This window comes from Rhipicephalus microplus, chromosome 3 (genome assembly GCF_043290135.1).
Source record: "Rhipicephalus microplus isolate Deutch F79 chromosome 3, USDA_Rmic, whole genome shotgun sequence".
Classification (NCBI taxonomy): Eukaryota; Metazoa; Arthropoda; class Arachnida; order Ixodida; family Ixodidae; genus Rhipicephalus; species Rhipicephalus microplus.
The window spans coordinates 167,872,655-167,896,155 of NC_134702.1; the positions used below are offsets into that span (position 1 = coordinate 167,872,655).

General features: G+C 44.2%; 1 protein-coding gene and 1 long non-coding RNA gene across 4 annotated transcripts in view; one reads left to right on the forward strand and one right to left on the reverse strand.

Annotated features, from left to right (window-relative positions):
- LOC119185015 (monocarboxylate transporter 9) overlaps positions 1-23,501 on the reverse strand; it is a 27,954-nt gene continuing 4,453 nt past the window's right edge. For 2 of the 3 annotated variants that reach the window (XM_075890477.1, XM_075890478.1), the window contains exons 4-5: positions 17,170-18,351; positions 1-263 (exon numbers count right to left, since the gene is read on the reverse strand). In XM_075890477.1, coding sequence (XP_075746592.1) covers positions 118-263; positions 17,170-18,351 — 1,328 coding nt within the window. In that variant the 3' untranslated portion in view covers positions 1-117. The remainder of the gene's footprint in view (positions 264-17,169; positions 18,352-23,501) is intronic. The other variant, XM_075890479.1, reaches the window with a different exon arrangement.
- The window catches only part of LOC142804011 (uncharacterized), a 10,538-nt gene continuing 5,320 nt past the window's right edge, over positions 18,284-23,501 (forward strand). The window contains exons 1-2 of the long non-coding RNA XR_012894426.1: positions 18,284-18,382; positions 18,594-18,634. This is a non-coding gene — a long non-coding RNA (uncharacterized LOC142804011). The remainder of the gene's footprint in view (positions 18,383-18,593; positions 18,635-23,501) is intronic.

A 23,501-nucleotide genomic window follows, 5' to 3' on the forward strand; every position in this document is an offset into this window, starting at 1 on the left:
TCGCAGCACGACAATGAGAAGCTTTAATGGCAAACATTGTTCTCGAATGAAAGATACAAATAAAAGTACTAGAATGAGTTACAGTAATTTACAGAGCAGCAGATCAATGCCAGCCGCTTAATCTGTCCGAGTTGTCGTCCACTTTTTCTGCCGCCTTCGGTCTAAAACAGACAGTAGTCCAAACAGGGCGCCGACGAAACAGTGTATACCAGCTTGAAGCTGGTAGAGACCGTCGTAGCTTCCTCGTACATCTCGGAAGTAGCCTGTAAAAAGAACGACAAATAAAGAGATGATCGGATGTGTTTGCTTGTGCCAACTGCATTCACTCCGTTTTGTCTCTTCACGAAACGGTCTTCTTAAATAACGTGCATCTCGCATTTGTTCGTTTAGTGTAAAATACGTTATTTTCTTGAAATGAAGGTTCACCTCTCAGATTCAACCAAATCACGCATACCTAACCTGCAATGTCAATATATTGAACGGCAAATTAGTGGTCTTTGGACGTGGACTAAGGAGACAAGAAGGACACACTGGCTACATTCTCAATTAGAAAAATACTTCATATATATGCATATAGAACGGCAAATTAGTGGTCTTTGGACGTGGACCAAGGAGACAAGAAGGACACACTGGCTACATTCTCAATTAGAAAAATACTTCATATATATGCATCCGCGCCCCCTTTAGTCACGCAGAAATGAATCAACAGCCAATGCAAACTTATCAAACAAATTTCAATTTTGTGCACACTCAGGCGATATCAGGCATCTGTAAAGACCCTTGTTACACAATTGAGCTTAACCGCTTTTATGCCCAACCACAGTTAGTGGAGGTAACCACACTTATCGTAAGCCAGAAAGAGGCGCTGTCAGACGTGTAAAGCACGGGGAAAGTTGAACGCGTAAAACAAACTTAGTTTTAACTTTAGTTGGTGCTGACGTTGAAAATGCATATCGCCATTAGTAGCAACTTATTGCACTAGTTCAAGAACTGCGCCAGTCAGGTGACAGGCAGTTGTGTGTCCCAAGCATGCATCGACGCTGCGTCAAAGACTATGAGGTAAACAATGAGCAAGAATTTTTATTCAATGTTTTGTTTGTGTGTTTTTTTTGTTTTTTAAGCAGTCTCACAGCAGGTACGTCATTGACGTGGCCCGCGACTGCAGAACAGGCGCAGCTGGTGTGTGCAATAACCCGCGACAGTACACGCAACGATTCATGCGAAACATATTCATGCGAAAGTGACGTGCACCTCATTTGAATGTCGGTCACAACAACAATAAAACGAAATACTGCCCTGAAGTAGAACATTGTTTTTATCATGATGTTTTTTTCTTCTTATTGAAAGCTGACAAAAACGAAATGCTAGCATTTCCTCTATTATACTCGTCAGCAGTTTAACGGAGAATATTAGCGGAAATTAATGAGAACGGTACGCTACCGCAAGACGCCATTCTCGTCACACTAGATGTTCCCGCTTTATATACGAGCATACCTATCCCCGAGGGCTTAGCTGCAGTTGAGCTAACATTATCCCGACAGATCGCACAACAATGTACTGAAGCATATTTAACACTACTAGAATTAGTACTGTCCCATAACTACTTCGAATTTGAGAAAAACTACTACCTACAAATACAGGGAACAAGCATGGGTACACCATTTGCTCCCACCTACGCAAATATATTCATGGGGATTCTAGAAACCGAATTCCTGTCTCACTGTGAGAACGAACCTCACACATACCTTCGGTACATAGATGGCATATTTACAATATGGGGACATGGGCAGCACAACCTAGATAAATACACTTCATTCCTAAACTCATTTCATGCAACAATGAACTTCAACTCTGATACCTCAACTCAGCGCAACAGCGTTTTTTTTTCTTTTTGCTTGGGGAACCACCAACTGTTAAGTGTTCGAAATAAATAAATAAAATAAATAAAAAACTTTTTAGACACGACCATTTATCCCAAAAAATGGTGTACTAAAAACAACTCTGTATAAAAACCGTTTGACAAGCAACAATACTTAGATTATAGAAGCCACCACCCAAGACACTGTAAACGGGTATTCTCAAGAGTCAGGCAGCAAGGTTCCGCCGCATATGCATAGAAAACGAGGATTACGTAAACAGACTTACCGCCCTAAAAGGAACACTATCAGAAAGAAACCATCCTAACACACTCCTTGACAAAGCCTATACGGACGCACTGGAACTGAACCTCAATGAAGCACTCAAACCACGCTTTGAAAGCACACCAACAGCAACTACGCCTCTTTTCACTACCAAGTTTTCTAATACACTCTCGATGATAAACAACATCCTCACAAAATACCATTAAATTCTAACAACCATCCAGAAACTTAAGAAATCTTTCCCGAACCACCTAAGGTCGCCTACAGACGCAACGCTAACTTCAAAGACATGCTTGTTCACGCAAAACTTGAAGCAAAGACTAGGACAACGTCTGGTCCCTGTGGCCGGTCCAGATGCTCGGCCTACAAGGAGAGAAGGAGGAGAGGAGGAATAAATGAGGAAGGACAGGGAGGTTAGCCAGTTCTCAGACCGGCTGGCTACCCTGTACTGGGGAAGGGGGTAAGGGGGATAAAGGATGAGAGAAAAGAGACGTTGTAAAAAAAGAGAGAGAAGGTCATCAGACGATCCACGACGCTGTTTACAGTCTGTCTCTAAGACCACTTGCCCGCAGAAAGCGCAACAACGCTCTCAATGCCTTGCGTGCAGAGGACGGTCTCGGCCAGTGTCCTAATACCCTTCCTTTCGACAATTGGCAATTGTCTATTCTATCTAAAGCTTTTGACAGTTCTTTTCTTGGCACGCTGAAGCGGGGACACTCGCAGAGAAGATAGGAGAAAGTCTCTGCGCAGCCGCAGTTGTCACATGTCGGGCTTCTGGCCATTCCGATTCGAAACGAATAAGCATTCGTAAAGGCCACCCCAATCCACAGACGGCACAAAAGTGTCTCCTCTGCTCTGGTTATTCCTGATGGAAGACGGAGCTGTAGGTGTGGGTCCAAATTATGAAGGCGGACGTTGGTGAATGCCGGTGAATTCCACTGAGCGAGTGTCAGTTCTCGTGCAAGTGATCGAAGCCTTGCAGCGGCGTCCGTTCTTGATAATGGTATAGCTACACAAGGGGCATCATCATGAGCAGTTTGGGCTGCTTCATCTGCACGGTCGTTTCCATCAATGCTGCGTGGCCTGGTATCCATTGATACGCTATGCCATGTTGTTTCTCTATAGCACGGTGATGAAGCAGTCGTATTTCAGCAATTAGCTGTTCGTTTGGTCCATGACGATATGGCGAGGCAATGCCCTGGAGAGCTGCTTTGGAGTCGGAGAATATTGACCATGTCTGTTGCGGTTCTTCAACTATGAACTCCAGAGCGGCACGAATGGCGGCGAGTTCTGCCGCCGTGGATGATGTCAAATGCGAGGTCCTGAACTTTATCGTGATGGATTTCTCCGGAATCACCACTGCGCCTGTTGAACTTGTGGTAGTGACCGACCCATCCGTGAAAATGTGAATGCGTCCACTGTGTTTCTCATGCAGAAACAGTAATGTTGTTTGTTTTAGGGACAAGTTTGACAAATTTTTCTTCTTTTGCATTGCTTCCAGTGGATGTAGACACCACAATGGTAACGACGGTCTTGCTGCGTGCCTGAAATTTGAAGCAAAGACTAGGACAACGTCTGGTCCCTGTGGCCGGCCCAGATGCTCCGCCTGCAAACATATACAGCTGGCTACCACCATAAAAAGCGCAGCATCTGATTACATTCACAAGGTAACATCGAGCTTCAGCTGTACTTGAAACAACCTAATATACTGTCTTGAGTGTGCCACTTGTAGAAAACTATATATAGGCGAAACTGGGCAGCCAACGCACGTAACACTGAACGGACACTGTGAAGACACAAAGCACAATTTACGAAAAGACGTAGCTGGTCACTTCAATCAGCAGGACCACAATTTCCTCCAAGCCCAGCTTTAAGTTCTACAAACTGATTTCCGTTCACCACGAAAAAGGAAATACACAGAATCATATTTGATACACAAATTTAGGTCGCTATATTTATCAGGAATCAATGTAGAACGTGGCAATTTGGAATCACCGAAAGCCATAGCATAATTGCGGCAATATTCACAAAAACAAGATACGTTCAGCCTTCAAATAGATATAACAGGTATTACATGAAATCTCTCCAAGCCAACATATCGTACTATTAGTATTCTGTTTAAATTTGTCAATTTCAAGTATAGATATGCTTGTGTCTACATACAACTACGAAGTTTTATTTTCTATAACTTTTCAACCACTGCTTTCTTTCCTCTTTCCTCGCTTCTAAAACCACTCCTGCCGCGCATCGTTAACGTTATTGCCAACCCAGAAAGTTCTCTGTGTCCACCCCCCCCCCTTTTTTTCCCCGTTTGTTAGCCCACCTACCCCCACCCCGCCTCTTCCTTTCGCGTTTTATCTTTTTTTTCTTCTTGTGTTTCTTTCGTCGTTGCTCACTTTCGTTGCATTCTCAATTTCCCCTTTTCTTAGCCAACATGCCGCCAAATTCTTTAGGTGATTCCACTGAGCGGGCCACCTACGAGGATACCGAAAGCACGTTTTCGCCAATGACCATCCGCATTAAACACGTACTCTTCCAACCCCATCCGGCATCGCTTACCTTCGACATCTTGGCATTTAAAAGCACGCCACCCGATTCTACCTCCCCCGCACCCCTTTTTTTTTGTAACCACTTCCTTGCTGTTAGTACCACTCATAGCTGTTCGGGAACAGGCGTAAGCCGCTATCCTCGGCAACCCTTTGTAGTGTCCGGACGCGGTGACCGTCTGCAGGCTTCGAATTTTGAAGTCTCTTTTTTTTCGGGTCTATAGCGGACACTACTTTGCAGCACACCCCTCCTAGTTTGCGTGTTTCTTCTTTCTTTTTTTTTACCTTTTTTCCTCCTTCCCTCTCTTTCTTTTTTCTCCCCCACCTTCAAGAGCATTTTTATCTTGAAATAAAGCGAGAGCAGCACTCCTCTGCTGTATAGTTTTTTTCTCTTTCCAGACGGCGATTGCCAACAGGAACACACGCCACCCCCATAAGATGACGTCACTACTAATCCTCTTAAAACTAACAGGCAAATGATGACAAGGTGCTTTTGACGAAGATAGGTTCTCCTATCGAAGCGTCCGCCAGCCTATCTGAGGCACTTCTACTCTTCAACCTGACCATCACACTACGTGTTTCCATCTATCGGCTCCGATATATATTTTTGAGTACAACATAAGTACTTTTCAGGAAGGTGGCTTTTTGATGACTCAATGAAACAGATGATTGACTAATGCAGCCGTCTGTCGCTTTCTTAGTATGATGCTTCTACATTTTCAGCATTAAGACGAAGTTGCGGCTTGGTTCATGTTGCATTGGTGATTCACTTGCGATAAAGCAACGTTACGAAGGACTGATTACAAAGAACATCTATAGGACACAGTGTTAACATTATGAGCGCGGACTTAAACAATTTTTTTTACTCTTGAGCAGTAGATATAGATAAAAATTCTCAAATGCTCGTGGAAAGAGATTTGTACACTCGACCCCGCCTACGACATCCATCACGAAATTGATTTGATTGAGCAGGATCTGAGTGTCAGTGATTTTAAATGAAAAGAAAAGAAGAATGAGCCCCGTAACTGTCTCTTAGGAGAAGGACACCTCAATAGTAGCTTACGAGCGATGGGTTTAAATGAGGGATTAAAAGGTGATGATTGATTGATATGTGGGGTTTAACGTCCCAAAACCACCATATGGTTATGAGAGAAGCCGTAGTGGAGGGCTCCGGAAATTTCGACCACCTGGGGTTCTTTACCGTGCACCCAAATCTGAGCACACGGGCCTACAACATTTCCGCCTCCATCGGAAATGCAGCCGCCACAGCCGGGATTCGAGCCCACGACCTGCGGGTCAGCAGCCGAGTACCTTAGCCACTGGACCACCGCGGCGGGGCGAGGGATTAAAAGGTAAACAGACAGATAGACAGAGGAAGGAAAGAGCGAGGCGCAGGTACAGCGAACGCCAGAAAACGACGGAAGTAAACAGGAGATAGGAAAGATGCACACGGTCGCAGAAGTCCGAGGACGGAGCACTACTCGGCGAGAGCTCTTGTCGGCGTCAGGATACGGCGTAGGGTGAGCCCAGTCGGCCAGAGCTGCGCTGTCGTCGGAAATCGTGGGGGCACAACTGGTCGGCACAAAATACAGCGAGCGATTCTGAGCAGGATGGCTCCCGGACGCATGTTTCAGCGCTTAGTGTTGTCTTCGCAGCGCTTTCGAAGCGCACGAGAGCTTGTAATAAATACATTAGGAATTCACATGCCAGACAGGCTATACTCAAACGCCAAGGCGAAACGTGCGTGAGTCCCTTCTCCCACGCCGTCTTTTTTTTTTCTACAACCAGGCACGCGCATCTCGTGGACGCGCCAGCAATTTGAGAACACAGACATGCCATAAAAGCACCTTCGTACACTATTTTCTCTGTGTCGCACCTTGTCCTCTGCACAATTGTTGTTTTTCGAATGCAAAGCATTTCTTTGCGTACTCTAAGACTTTTGGTGTCTATCTATCTATCTATCTATCTATCTATCTATCTATCTATCTATCTATCTATCTATCTATCTATCTATCTATCTATCTATCTATCTATCTATCTATCTATCTATCTATCTATCTATCTATCTATCTATCTATCTATCTATCTATCTATCTATCTATCTATCTATCTATCTATCTATCTATCTATCTATCTATCTATCTATCTATCTATCTATCTATCTATCTATCTATCTATCTATCTATCTATCTATCTATCTATCTATCTATCTATCTATCTATCTATCTATCTATCTATCTATCTATCTATCTATCTATCTATCTATCTATCTATCTATCTATCTATCTATCTATCTATCTATCTATCTAGTCGCTCACATGTTAGTGCTCTCGTAATCACCCCAATATTTTGGCGTGAACCAAAATTAAGCATGAGTGGGTAGGATGGTTCGACGAATATGACGCGCTGGGCAGAACATGAATAATGTCATCCCGTCACGTACGTCGCCAAACACTTCCCGCCTGGCAGTGGCACCTACCCGTGGGCGTGCATGTACCACTTGTATGCGAGTATATGCCACAGGTGATTGAAACTTGGAATCTACCCATGGATGACGAGAATGCACATGGGTAATTTTAACGTGTGAGCGTTCAGAAAAAGCATACATTGGCAGTGTTGACTGAACGAATGCGAAAATTATATGTAATGGTACCAGCAGGAACCAAACCCACTAATTCTGCGTGGTGATCGAGTATTCTACCACAGAGCCACGCCAGGTCTCCGCACTACTCAAATAGATCCTAATGCTCGTGAAACGTCAATTGTGGTCGCAGTGCTGGCTACCATATTTTATAAACATTACATGTGTAGTTGTAAGATACAGCTGTCAAGTCGGGTTGATGTCATTGTACTTAGGTGTCATGCGCTAAAGTTGATTTATGTAGCAGTGTCCAAGGCTGCCATCCTTGCGAGCACCAGCATTTCACATCAGCTTATCGTTTCTGGTGTTGCTAATACTCATGTTCCTGCTGGAATTGTTACGCAAGTGCAAAAAACTGGTTATATAGATATGTGAAACACTTCAACATATATCCGTGCGTGCAAAATTTATAGATATATTTATTTATTTATTTATTATTTATTTATTTATTTATGTGCAAATACTGCCAATCCCAAAGGGATCATAGCAGGAGGGCATATACAATCGTTGAATACAACATAACACAAATTGTGGTACAATGGAAACACCAAATAATTATAAAAAAGTGCAACACAAGAGCGATTAGTGGCACAATATTATAAAGAAAACAGGCTCGCATAATAAAAACGTAGGCAAGGGAAGAAAAGAAAGGAGAAAAAGCGAAAAAGAAAAAAAAACATTGTGAGACTATTGTGTAAGCATTTTTACACAGTGGTGTTTTAGAGCGAGGCGACAAATGCATACTGTGAGGTTTCTGGTATTTCAAAAGAAAAAAGTAAGAGAGACAATGCATGAAGAACTGTGACAGGTGTAGTTTCATACATCAATAGGAGGGGGAAAACGACAACAAAAACAAAAAAAACTGTCTGACAGGGTTCAAGGTACGCTTTCAAGTGCAGTTAAGAACTGTGTTAGTGATGTGCTTTCTATGATATGTAAGGGAAGGTTATTCCATTTTCTTATGGTCAATGGAAAAAATGAATTTTTGAAACAGTCGGTATGGAAGGTGTATTCAGTGAGCATCTGCGTATGGTTATGTCTGGTAGGGCGTGTTTGTAAGCTTGTTATGAAGTTTGTGGCATCAATATTTACTTTGTTATGAACTATTAAGTACATAAATTTCAGTCTAGCTATTCTGGCTCGGCGATGAAGAGTATCTATACCAGTAGTTTCCATTAACACCGTAGGTGATTCGTGTGGCCCATACTTGTTAAAAGTGAACCGTATTGCCTTTCTTTGTACACCTTCAAGTTTAGCGATGTCTTGTTTAGTAAAAGGAAACCATACTATGTTTCCGTACTCTAGTATCGGTTGGACAAATGTATTATAAGCCTACAGTTTGGTATCCATGGGGGCTAAACGGAGGCGGCGTCTGATGAAAAAGAGTCGTTTGATCGCGGTCGCTGTTATGTGGCTTATGTGGCTACTCCATCTAAGGTCCTCAGTTATTGTTAATCCCAAGTATTTATGTTCAGTAATGGCGCTTAATTTCGTGTCATTAATTATTAGGCGTCATTTCAAGAGGTGTCGCTCAATAAGAAAATTACAACACTAGTCACCTTGACTCCACATGCTTCGAATAACATCGGCTTCAAAGGTACGTGGTGTATGCCGAATTTTTCGAACTGAATACGCATGTGGATTGATTACAGTGAGTAGTCAAATCCCTGGGGTGGGTGATCTTTTGACATATATATTTGTGTTTTCTTAGCAGGCTAAGAAAACACAGGTTTTAGCAGGCTATAATATGATGGTGGTTTAATATAAATAACCGTTTTACCACCACGATGACACTACCGTTTTACGATCACTCCACTGTGGCTTAAACAGCTCTTGAGGGCGTTGAAGTTCAAGACTTGGGTGAATATTTTGAACCATAATCTAACAGGACGTCGTTTCTCTATTTTAGATAGCTGAGCAACTATGAAGAGGGGTTTATCAAAACAGAGTGAAGGAGGGCTAGTCAGAACCAGTGAACCAATACATCCTTGGAAAAAACAATTTGACACTAAATCAATTATGAAACCCACATAAATAACGTGACGTCATTGCTCATAAAGTGTGCTTCTGGGAAACTGCTACGATTCTTATCATTTAAAATGAAACTACTGGCATGCGCTAATATGATTCAAACCATACTGAAATATGGTGTATTCCTCTGGTTTCCACAACAAAGAAATTCATAATTCAACTAGAAGGCGTACAACAAACGGTGATTCCATTTGCATTGAACAAACATAAACGTACTGATTCACTAACAGAACTGCTAATAAAAGCTAGACTTCTAAACTTAGAGAGCATAAAAAAATAGCGAGAGTTAAGTCCCTAACGTCTTCGTTTTTATGGATTAAAACGATCTAGGCGTTGTTCCAAGATTCTGTTACCCTTCCTGTCAAGAGACACTTTGAATATAAGTTGGCCAGTTTTTCGAACACAATTTCTCAGTCATCTTTTTGTAGGTACGTTGTTACCTTATCTTTACCAGCGGCTTTGCCTTTTGCATCCCTTCTAGGGTTTTCTTTACTTCCCCTATCGTTACTGGTAGGATTTCGGATTCCTCTGGGCTATATTGTTTCTCACGATATCACCCTGGTTGTTTAGGCTTCTGTACAGCTCTCTGTGAAGCTCTCCCACCACCTCAACTGTCCTATCATTATATAATTAGGGGAACATTAGAGTTCAATCAACCAAAGAACCAAGCAGGACTTCATACAGGCTGCTCCACAATAGACAATATTATTATACTATAAATCAGGTAGTAGAGAAATGCGCGTAATGCAATCAACGTCTACACATAGCTTTCATGGATAACGACAAGGCGTTCCACTGAGTCGAGACATCAGCAGTAATGCAGGCACTACGGAATCAGGGCATCGAAGAACCCTACATATACGTACTGGAAGAAATCTACAGAGGATTTACAACCACCATTCTTCTCCACATAGAAAGTGTCAGCATCCCAATAAAGCAGGCTATACATGTAAGACAGGGAGAAACGATCTCTCCAATGCTATTCGCCTGGTGTTTACAGTAGGTTTTGCCTAGATTGGGAAGAGTTAGGGATAAAATTTAGCGGAGCCTATCTTACAGACCTGCGATTTGCTGATGACATTGCCTTGATGAGTAACTCAGGAGACGAATTACAGCTCATGTTTACTGAACTGGACTATGGAAGCAGAAGAGTACGTCTGAAAATTGATATACAGAAAACTAATACGCAACAGTTTCGGCAGACAACAGCTTTTTTTGGTAGGTGTAGATACGCTGAAAGTTGTAAAGGAATATGTCTACTTTGGACATTGCGGAGCCAAACCACGAGAGCGGAATAACGAGATGAATAAGAATGTGGTGGATCACATTCGGCAAGCATTCTCAAATCATGAATGGTAATCTGTCACTAACACTCCAGAGGAAGGTATACAACTGCTCCATCTTGTCGGTACCTACGTACAGAGCAGAAACCTGGAGGCTCAGTACAAAGAGGGTTCAGCTCAAATCTAGAACGACGCAGTGAGCAATGAAAAGAAAATGATAGGTGTAACCTGATGAGACATGCAGAGAGCAGAGTGGGCCAGGGAGCAAACCGGCGGTAATGACATCATAGCTGAAATCAAGAAGAAGAACTGGACATGGGCCGGGCCCGTAGCACGTAGTCAGGATAACGGCTGGTCATTAAGGGTAACTGGCTAGATTCCCAGAGAAGGAAAACGCATGAAAGGGAGACAGAAAGTTAGATACGAGAAGCTTAAACAACTGCACTCTTAAAGCTCTTCTATAGTGTCCTATTTTCTCTTTTTAAAGGGGCCCTGTAACACTTTTTGAGCAAGGTGAGAAAACACTGCCGATCCATAGACAAGGCTATCGAGAACATACGTTCCAAATATTATAGCGTTGCATGGCGACTAAGAATTTACAATAAATTCTGGAAGTCACCTTAAAATCGTTTTCTCTTCTCGTGACAAATGACGCTACAGGCTCAAAATCACTATGTCCCAGGAGTAAAATCAGTCATTCGCTGATTTAACCAATGGTGCACTCTGTCGTTGCGGGGGCCACCGCAAGTGGCCGCACTTGGCTGCGTATGCGCGCGCGATCCCATGAAAAAACCGCGCATTTGAAGAAAAAAAGAAAAAAAAAGTGCTGTAGATTACCAGGCATGCTACACACATTTTTTGCCACTGCGCCATCTTTCCCTGCTTTGCTTCCAGTGCTTTCGTCGGGACGAAAAAAGAAAAAGATGAAATTTCAGCGTGCGACAAATATTTGTAACTCTGCTCGTACTGGACGTAGGCTGAAAATTTTGTGACGTCAAAATTGTGAGGCACAAGGCTCTTTTACTGAAATTGTCTAATCGCTACTTGGAAAACGATTGCACAGCCTTTTTAAATATAAAAAAAAACATAAACGGTGCTTGCGTGACTCGGGCCTAGTGACTTATGTGTTGTTGTTGTTGTTTGATGTTTTATGGCGCAAGGGCCATTTCACGGCCAAAGAGCGCCAGTTCATCTTACTAAAAAAATGGGCAATGATTGTGATAAGCAGCTGTATAAGGGCCATAAAATTCCTCGCGGTAAGGCGGGTAAAAACATACAAGTAATAAAATCATGACCATGCCGTGAAAGGTGTGTGTGGGGTGAATAGATGACAAAAGTTGGTGATAATAAGAGACGATGGTGGATATGTATGGCATTAGCACAAGTGCCTCACTCGTTCATACCCTTGCGTCCAAGGGCCGTGAGGCAAGTGCTTTCTTGTGTAACCACCGCAGCAAAAACCTCTCTGGAGAGGTCATGCTACGGGATGCCCGGGGATATGATATGAAAACTATGAATTTCATTAAAAAACGCTAACAATGATTTGTGGCTAAAAAGCGGTTCCCTACCGACGAACATTGCAGGGTGTAAAGGTATATGTTGTCGGTAGGGTAATGGAAAGTGTTGTTTTCTTACAGTGTCCAATTGTTTGCACTCAATTAAAATGTGAAGGACTGTCACTGCTTCACCACATCTGTCACACAATGTTGGATCGCCACCAGACAAAAGATATGTGTGTGTCGTGTATGTGTGTCCTATCCTGAGTCTCGTTAGTATTACCTCTGTATGACGCGATTTCGATACAGGCAGCCAATGACCAAGGTGTGGCTTAATAACGTGTAGTTTGTTTTGTGTGTGTGTATCCCACTTGCTCTGCCAGTAGTCCCGGAGGTTTCGTTTGAGAGACGGCTTAAGATCAAGGGCCGGGATTGATATAGATGTAATGGCGGTGCTCTCATGGACGGATGCAGCGAGCTGATCCGCCCTCACGTTGCCTTGAATCTCACGGTGCCCTGGCACCCAGCACACTACAACATGTTGTTTGAGTGTATAGAGTGTGCATAAAATAGAGTAAAGTGAGACAAGGACTGGGTTTTGTGTTTTTTAAGAGTGTGCAGAGCCGTTACTACACTGAGGGAGTCTGTATAAATTACTGCTTTTTGTATTTGTAATTGTTCGATGTGTTTAGCTGCCACAAGTATCGCGTAAGCTTCCGCTGTGAAGATACTTGTGCGTGGATGTAGAGGGCCAGCATCCGAAAAGGATGGGCCGACAGCAGCGTAGGACACAGAGGAGATAGTCTTAGAGGCATCTGTGAAGAACTCAGGACGTGTGTATTTGTGTTGAAGTTCCAAAAAGTATGTTCGGATATGGGCAATGGGTGCATGTTTTGTAACTTCTAGGAAAGACACATCGCAGTCTATAGTCTGCCACTGCCACGGTGGCGGGTATGCTACAGGAGCCATTAAACTGTGTTCAAGTGACACTGCAGTTTCTTGAGCTAGACACTTCAGGCGAACTGAGAATTGATTGATTGATTTGTGGGGTTTAACGTCCCAAAACCACCATTTGATTATGAGAGACGCCGTAGTGGAGGGCTCCGGAAATTTTGGCCACCTGGGGTTCTTTAACGTGCACCCAAATCTGAGTACACGGGCCTACAACATTTCCGCCTCCATCGGAAATGCAGCCGCCGCAGCCGGGAATCGAACCCGCGACTTGCGGGTCAGCAGCCGAGTACCTTAGCCACTAGACCACCGCGGCGGGGCAGGCGAACTGAGAAGGGCTGCCTCATCGAAGGCCTGTTTTGAAACAGAGTTGAGCTCGACAAATCATTAATTGTAGAGTATGAGGGGTGCTCCTTGTCTGCTTTCACCTTAAGGAAGTAAACAAAGGACATGTAGGTTCTTTGCAGATGAAGCGACCACTCATTTGACTCAACGTAAAGGCTTTCTACGGGGCTGGTGCGAAAAGCACCCGTAGAAAGGCGGATGCCCAAATGGTGTACGGGGTCCAGCATCTTCAAGGCACTTTGAGTAGCAGACTGATAGACAACGGCCCCATAATCTAAGCGGGTGCGAATGAGGCTTCTATAGAGGTTCATGAGGCATTGCCTATCACTACCCCAAGTAGTACGTGACAACACTTTTAAAACATTCATGGCTTTTAAACATTTTGTTTTTAGATACTTGATGTACGGCACGAAGGTCAACTTGTTGTCCAAGATTAGGCCTAAGAATTTATGCTCGGCTTTCACGGACAGACGTTGCCCGTTCAGTCGAATGTCAGGTTCCGGGTGCATGCCTCTCTTTCGAGAGAACAAAACACACGTGCTTTTTTGTGGGTTCAGTCGGAATCCGTTTTCCTCTGCCCATTTGGAGAGCTTGTTTAAACCTAACTGAACCTGCCGCTCACACAATGCCAGATTGCAAGACCTAAAGCCAAGCTGGACGTCATCGACATATGTGCAATAAAACATATTGCGAGGGATGGTCAAGCGCAAGGAATTCATTTTTATGAGAAAAAGTGTGCAGCTAAGTACACCACGTTGTGGCACGCCTGTTTCCTGAACAAATGTTTGGGAAAGAACCGTGCCCACTCGGACACGGAATGTACGGTTTGACAGGTAACTTTTGATTATGTGAAACATTCTTCCGCGCACGCCAAGGTGGGAAAGGTCTCTTAGAATTCCGAAACGCCATGTTGTATTATAAGCCTTTTCGATATCGAGGAACACAGAGAGAAAATATTGTTTATGGACGAAGGCGTCTCTGATCTGTGCCTCGATACGAACAAGGTGGTCTGTGGTGGATCTACCTTCTCGAAACCCGCACTGAAATGGGTCGAGCAAATTATTTGTTTCAAGGAAATGTTGTACAAGTCGGCAGTTTATCATTTTTTCGAAGACTTTGCATAAGCAGCTTGTAAGTGCTATAGGCCTATAACTCGAGGGTAAAGAAGGGTCCTTGCCCTTTTTCAAAATGGGAATAACAATAGCCTCTTTCCAGAAGGTAGGAATAGTGCCAGAAGACCAAATAGCCTTTTACAAACAAAGTAAGGTTTTTCGGGTTTCGTTTGGTAGGTTTTTTAACATTTCATACACCACACGGTCAGAACCTCTGGCAGAAGTACTGCAGGAGTTTAGAGACATTTGCAGCTCAGCTAGACTGAAAGCTTGGTTATATGCCCCGGATCTAGTGCATTTGTGTTCAAGTTTCTGCTTTTCTATTCTTGTTCTGTATTTTTGGAAAGTGTCAGTATAGTGGGATGAGCTGGACACCTGTTCGAAGTGTGCACCGAGGAAGTTTCCCTGATCTTCCAAGGTATCACCCCGAGTGTCCACGAGTGGAAGTGTGTGTACTTGTTTTCCTGCTATCCTACCGACCATGTTCCAGACTTTAGCCTCCTGTGTGTATGAATTGATCCCTGACAAAAACTTCTGCCAGCTTTCTCTTCTGGCCTGCCGACGCGTTCTCCTGCCTTGGGACTTTATTTTCTTGAAGGTGTCAAGATTTTCAGCTGTCGGTGAGTTCCGAAGCAGCCTCCAAGCTCTGTTTTGCTGTTTGCGCGCGTTTCGGCATTCAGAGTTCCACCATGGCACACGCCGTTTTCCTAGGTGCCCATTTGTTTGTGGGATGCATTTTGTTGCAGCATCAATCAAAAAAGCTGTGAAGTAGTTAGTCGACAGCAACATCAATGCTTAAAGTACATATGTCACTCCAATCTATACGAGCGATGGTATGAAACCGTTCCCAGTCGGCTCTGTTTATGAGCCATTTGGGAACACGGGGTGTACACTCAGTTGCTGTAGTTGTGCTCAAAACTACGGGAAAGTGGTCACTTCCGTACAGATTACTGACGACTTTCCACTGGAGTAGAGGCACAAGAGATGGAGACACTATGCTTAGGTCTATGGAGGAGTAGGTGTTATGTGCGATACTATAATAGGTTGGTTCTTTTCTATTTAGGAGACATGCGTTCGACGAGAGAAGGAATTGTTCAATCAGTCGACCTCGCGCGTCGCAACGAGAGTCTCCCCATAGCCTGCTATGCGCATTGAAGTCTCCAAGGAAAACATAAGGCTCCGGAAGTTCATCAATTAAAGAGTGTAGATCACGTTTTTGCAGCTGATAGCTAGGAGGGATGTAAATAGTGCAGATTGTGATTAGTTTATCAAAACGAACCGCTCGAACAGCCACTGCCTCAAGGGATGTTTGGAGTTGTAAGTGTGTGGTCCCGAAATTGGGTCCCGAAGGGTCCCGAAATTGGGTTCCGAAGGGTCCCGAAAAAGGGTCCCGAAATTGGGACCCTTTTTTCTGCCTGTGAAATAAAAAAAATACAGCTCCTTCGCTATCGAAGATACGAAGGTGAACAAAGCTTTGTACAATACACACACACACACACACACACACACACACACACACACACACACACACACACACACACACACACTCTCTCCCCTTATTTATTTACTTACTCATTTATAAAGAAATAAATAAATTTATTTCTACCGCATTGCGCAATGCCCCTACCGAACAGTTTTCTTCATCACACGGAGAGTCGGACCTTCATTCAGGTGCAACCGTGAAGCGCAACAGTTCACCTCCCACAGACATCAATGACATGCAATACACCTCGATAAAACATCAGACTGACGTGCCAGAAACAGCTTATCAGGCAATCAGCTGTTTAAGGCTGTGATCAATAGAGCACCAATTATGTAAAAATGGTGCATACCACTTTCAAATAGCCCCGCCGCGGTGGTCTAGTGGCTAAGGTACTCGGCTGCTGACCCGCAGGTCGCGGGATCAAATCCCGGCTGCGGCGGCTGCATTTCCGATGGAGGCGGAAATGTTGTAGGCCCGTGTGCTCAGATTTGGGCGCACGTTAAAGAACCCCAGGTGGTCAAAATTTCCGGAGCCCTCCACTACGGTGTCTCTCATAATCTTATGGTGGTTTTGGGACGTTAAACCCCACATATCAATCAATCAATCAACCACTTTCAAATACTTGATGCTCTCACATACGAGTGCAGCTCATGTGACCGGCGCACCTGCAGAAATGTGCAAGTTACAAAAGCTTCGTTTGAAGATACTGCGTCGCTTTACAGAGTTTACTGAGGGGGAAAGGTGGCGGCCCGTGCAACTCTATTGCGCACGTCTCTAACAAAGCAAATACGTTGTTTCACCTTCAAGCCGTGTAAGAAAACTTGATAAAAAGATCCATCGAATTTTTATTTAATATTTATTGTTTTTGAATACTCAGAGGAAGCGTCCCCATTTTAACAGCCAATGCGCAGAGCGCGCTACGAAGGCGCGTACGAAACAAGAACGCTATGAATAAAACAACAATGAAATAAAATAAAAAACAAGAGCTGTACTATACTATGAATCTCCCATCCCGTGCAGTACTCGTAACTTTGTTAGTTTGCCCATGAGATCGGCTACTTAGATTTATTCGTCTCTCAGTCGTTGTCATTCAGAGAGCTGGCGAAGGGAACAAAGCAAAAATGGACGTGAGACACTCACCTATGATATATGGGTTGCACAAGAGTAGAGGTAACAGCGTCACTCCAGCGAATCCCCAGCCGGTGGCGACGCTTTCGATTCCAAAGTAGTCGGCGACAACCACAGGCTTCATGGCAACCAAACAAGCGAGCAGCATTGTGGCGCAAGCACTGACGATAATATAAGCAAGGAACGAAGGAGTAGCCGGTAGAGCCAGCATCGTCACTGCAAGCAGAATGAAACTCGCGGACACCAACGCTGTTCTGCTCACATATCTGCTGTCGCCAATTAGTGGAAGCACAATACGACCAACGAGTTCAGACGGTGAACAGTAAGTCACAGAAAGGTCGGCGTGGCTTCGGGAAGCTCCCTTGTCAAGCGCATAGTCTACGATGGTTGCTGGAAATACTGCCACAGTGTAGTCAATAGCCACAATTGCCAACACGCAAGCGTAGAATTTGGGCTTTATTACTAGGTTACGGATCTGTCCAATAAACGAAGAAGGAAGATAAGGTTCCTGTCGAGTACATTGATTTGTTTGATTTGTTTGTGTGACTTCATACGCAAAAGTTGCAGTTTGTGCTTCTGTGCTTCTAGCTTCCGTAGCCACCACTTCGCTTGTGTTTTCTCGCTTTCCCAGACGCTTCAATTTTCGGAGCCAGCTTTCGAACGAAATCATGTTCTTCGCATTGCTAGCTAAGTACTTGTTCCTGCTGTTACTGGACGAATGCGTCACAAGCACTTCTGGTCTTGTTGACCGGTTGCACATGTTCTGATTAACACATACACCGTTCGGTGTGGCAAAATTCATAAGCTCGGTGGTCCCGGCAACGACAATTGTGGCACCATCAGGGTGTGTTACAGGATTAGTAAATGCGCTTTCTGGTGGAGCAGGCTTAATCCACGAAACGCTCGTCCGTTGTTGCGCAGATGTTCTGGCCTCATGATTCCGAGAGTTCGTTTGCCACGGAGGTTCTTTCAACAGTAATGTCAGGGCTGTTACGTTCATGGTGAGCGCCGCGTACACCAGCATGCATCCTCTCAAGCCGTATGCATTTCTCAGCGACGTGAGTATCGTGGGAAACAGCAACGATGCCATCGAGTATCCAGCAAACTTGATGCCGCTGGCTACGCCGCGGTATTTGTCAAAATACATCATGACAACGATGATCAGGGTCACGCAGACGACGCCCACGCCCAAGCCTGTGGCATTGAGAACAAGAAACGACAGTATGTAAGTCACACTGTTCTATTAATTTGCCTTTGTGGTAGCATGTGCAATGGTATAAGCTGTCATCGTTGGTTATTTCGTAAATGTGGAAGCGCTTTTGCGGCACAGCCCGTTGAATTTAAGTAGAAGTCACTGGAAATCACATAGATAAGTAATCAAGCACTTCTTAAGAAGCTTTATTTCTCACATTTTGTTGTTTCCTTTATTTATGCAGCATGTGCAAAGTTTGAGTACTTCTCGCTTCGGGAAGACAAGGTAAGGCCATTGTGTGGTCGTCTGCTGTTCACTATCTATCTATCTATCTATCTATCTATCTATCTATCTATCTATCTATCTATCTATCTATCTATCTATCTATCTATCTATCTATCTATCTATCTATCTATCTATCTATCTATCTATCTATCTATCTATCTATCTATCTATCTATCTATCTATCTATCTATCTATCTATCTATCTATCTATCTATCTATCTATCTATCTATCTATCTATCTATCTATCTATTTATCTATCTATCTATCTATCTATCTGCTTTCTCAGATACAGGTGATATTCAACGTAAAGTAAAAAGACGTGTGATAGATGTTCACAGATTTGTAAGGTTTTATTGCCGCCACCCTTAGTCATATCACTTGTTCATTAAGCAATACAGAATTCTTGAACCAATGCGTGCTGTGTCCGAATGAAAGTGTTTGAGCGCGCGTGACGGATGCTAGCGGAGAGGAAGCGCACCGGCCGTCTCTCATCGCGTGAAAGACTCATATGAGGACGGGCCACGAGCCTTCGGCTCCACACTTGGTACAACCGGAGGGTGTCTCACGCGCTCTTTACAGGGATGAGCACGCGGCTCATACCTTTGTGTGTGCTAGTCGCACCACTCATTTGGCGATCAAGTGATTGACAGCGCGAAGATAATGTCGCTCGCTGCAGCAATCATGCTTTCTCAGGCCACCGTTCTGTTGAGCCAGACTAGTTGTTCGGGTTTTAAGAACCTGAAACCACGACGTGATCGTGAAAGACACCTTAGTATAGGGGCTCCGGAAATTTCGACCACCTGGGATTCTTTTACGTGTACTTCAATCTAGGTACGCAGGTCACAAGCACTTTCGCCTTCATCGAAAATGCGGCCGCCGTGGCCGGGATTCAATACTGCCACCTGTGGGTCAACAGTAGAGCACCATAACTACTAGACCACCGTGGCGGGTTACGCCAGGTGTGGTGCAACAGGAGTGAGAAGCCGCTAACTTCACTCCTAATAACATTCACATTTGTGGCTGTCGCACTCAACGCTCTTTCCTCGTGGCGAAGCATGTGAAGTGTTTATTTTTTAGTGAACTGCATGCTGTTTTGTCTAGGGAGTACCAATCTAAATTGAAGCAAAATGGAAAGGCGAGCTACTTGGCACTGAGTCATACTTACAATGTATGAGCACTAAGACGGCAGGGACAAGCAAGGGCAACACACGAGCTCTTACTCACAATTGAAGGATTGATTGCTTCAACAGGAACTACAGGCCAAAACTTTATCCTTGCCCGTCACTCGCGCATAGGCCCCTTTGGTCAAAGCAAAACGCTGAAGATGTATAGCATGTGCTCCCCTCATATCTCATTTGCTCAAGCAGTGTCATTTCTGTCAGATAATGTCAGATGAATGACTGATGCAGATGGACGCTCTAATTTTACATGAAATGTTTCCGTATGTTTGCGTCTCAGGCAATCTCAGTTTTTCACATCCGCACTCAGTGCAGTGCGTGGGCAAAAATACAGGCGGCCTTCCTTGAAAGGAAGACTAGTTCTACCTAAAGCTTACATTCGCACATCGGTCTGTCTGGCCGATGTAGGCACGTCCATGAGACAGAATGATGCAATAAACAATGTTCGTGCTACATGGGATGAATCTATAACGTGGGTAATGGTGCAACCACGTGGCAAGACATATTCAAGCTTCTACCGACTATCAGACATAGCCTACTTATTTTTTTACTATCATAAAAGAAAAAACAACTTTAACCCACATCGTTGAGCTGATTTTTTAATACGATGCGATAACACGTGTCACACTACCCTAGAGCAGCAGAGCGCGTGGCTGTCGACACTGTTGTTTGCTAAGGCTTCTACGTCACGTCAGCTGCAAGCTTCTGTTCATGCTTTAATTTTAGCACAAATGCCTTGCACACAGTATGACCACATTTGGTACAATTATGGCGTCAGTGTTTACATATTTCTGCACAAAGCGGCAGCTGGTGTGGCCGGTTGGGTGCTGTAGACAAGTGTGATTTAATCTGCACATGTGGTATACCCGCCACCTGGTGGATTTGATCCGGAATATACGAAAATCAAGACCTTTTATGTTCTTGGTGAAATTTTGCAGCCAGCTTGTATTAATGTGGCAGGAACAGCTGCATCTTTCAGGTGACATACTTTTTTCATTTAAGCTGCGCAGAGCAAAAAGCTGGCATGACCGATCATTTGCCGATTTCAGTCATGACAGAGCTATTCCAGCTTTAGCCTTGTGTGGAAGGAACTGCCGCTTTGGAGCGGTTTGGTAGACTACTGGCAAACGTGGATATACAGTCTGTTGAGTGCTGATGAGAAGTGCGGTTGGCCGAAACGGAAGTTTTGTTGAAACACCGAGATCACATGGCACGTGATCTTTCGATCACACAACACGTGCAGCATTCATATTACCTTTATGATGTCTGTCTGCATCAGTCACCCATCTTTCGTCTTATCTGTCAAATAAGTGACACCGCTTGATGAGAGCAGCTTGTTGGAAGGGGATTACATCCCACGTATCTTCAGTTTTTTTCTTTGATCAATGGCGCACAAGCGTGGGTAAGAGGCGAGGATAAGGTTTCGGTGTATGTTGATTTTTGGTGTACCCTTAAGTGACAAGAAGAGAGTGGAATGGGTCAAGGAACAAACAGGGGTGAAGGATATCATAGTTGAAATTAAGGAGAAGAAATGGACATGGGCTGGGCACGTAGTACGTAGGCAGGATAACCACTGGTCATTAAAGGTAAATAACCATTCCCAGACAAGGCAAACGCACGAAGGGGAGACAGAAATTTAGGTGAGCCGACGAGATTGAAAAGTTACAGCATATCCACGGAGTGAATGACGATGAGTGGGGCGAAGCTTCAGAGTGTTTTATCGGTAAGCCGTGAATTGTCCATCCGTCCACCCGTCTGTCTGTAGGTCTGTCTGTCTGCGTGTCTGTCTGTCCGTCTGTTTCCACGTTCGCACCTGCTGAGTGAGTCATACAACTGGGCGGTCACGTACCAAGTGAGGCATGCATGTACAGACCCACGGCTTAGGGAGCTTCACCCCTAAATGTTCGCAGGTAATGATATTTGCGATTTAACATCTCAAAACTACCCTATGATTGATTATGAGAGACGTCGTAGTGGAGCGCTCCGGAAATTTTAACCATGTGGGGTTCTTTCCCGTGCACCCATGTCTGAGCACATGGGCCTAAAGCATTTTCGTCTTCAACGAAAATGCAGCCACCGCAGCCAGGAATCGATCCCGAAACCTGCGGGTCAGCAGCTGATTATCTTAGCCACTAGACTACCGTGGCGGGGCAAAAGTTCACCGGTATACCATGGCAGCAGAAAGCCCAAGACCGGGTTGATTGGTGGATCGTGGGAAAGGCCTGTGTCATGCAGTGGGCGTATATATAGTCAGGAGTGGTGGTGGTGGTGGGGGGGGGATGATGATGATGATGATGATGATATTTTTGTTGTTGAAGCAATGAAGCCTTCAGTTCCGTGTAAGCGCTTATAAGCACTGAAATAACTTGGGGTAACAATACAGGTGTCGCTGAAATTTTGTTCAAAACGAATATTCTCTGCTTATGACCTGCTTCAATTCATGCAACACGTGCTGAGAAAATGTTATGAAAGATGGTCGATACACACTATTTGTTATTTAGGTGATTATGTATTTGAATTTCTTCAGTAATTATTATGCACTGATTGAAGCAACCCATAATAAATTCATTTATGTTTTATGACATTGGTGAGATTAAACATTGGTGAGATGCCTTGTCTAAAAAGAAAGCACCTGGTACGTCGCGCGTCCTACGTACATGCCGCTGTTTTGTCCATTGCTGTACCGCTAGAGGAATTTGTCACTGACTTGCGACTACTCCAAAATTAGTACTATTTGCGGTGGTCGGAGAATACAAAACAAGCCTACAAACTTTGTTTTCATTTTAACTGGCTTTACGGCACGCGTTTTCTAAGTAAAGAAAGACACCAGTTGATACCCAAGTATTTAAGTTGCGCCTTTAGATGCGTAATATTTACTTTTTGATTGACAGTGTTCCTAAGTATGAACTCAGCCACAAGATCAAGATGGGTGGGGTTGAGCAAATGGTTACACTTTCTCCGGGTGGCTTAATCGATTGACAGAGAGACAGGCAAACCGAAATTTCTGCGTGGAAGTATTCCAAGGAAGACTATAGTCTTTAAAAAGGAGGCATACGCATAGCCCAGCCAAACGGCCATCGACTGATACCGGTAGTAAGCTTAAGTCAAAGTGCTCGTGTAGGCCATAGCCTGCAAGAAGCAACGCCTCTTTAGAGTATCAAAACGCTTGTAGCGCATTTCGACCACAAACCCGACATAGAGTTGTGGTCAATTATTATGTATGAAAACCGCGCCACGACATCACGAACGCGCTATAACCCACGAGTATAACATCGAGATTCCCCTTAATGTCGTTTGAACTGTATACGGTCGTGTGAACTGTACACGCACGAGCATGGAGCACGGAGCTCGCCAGCTATCCGTGTGTCATGTCACGAAGGTGTCCGCAAACCATGCAAGTCGAATGGCGCGCACTTTACGAAGGACCGTTAGCGGTCCTGCCACGCGAATGCCTTCACTACTGGCAGACACCCAATGTGCGCATGCAGCGTGGGATGGCTTCGTTGAATGCAAAATGCTATGCAAGTTTGCTTTTCTCAGTAAACAGATAAACTAGTTGTTCATAGGGGTAAAACGGAAGAGGATTGTATTCGTTTTGGCTGCTCGTAGAACCCTAAGGTGTCTTTCACGGAATCTCAGCGTTACGCGGAAACCATCTCGAGATATCTTGGCCTGGAGACTGCTTGTA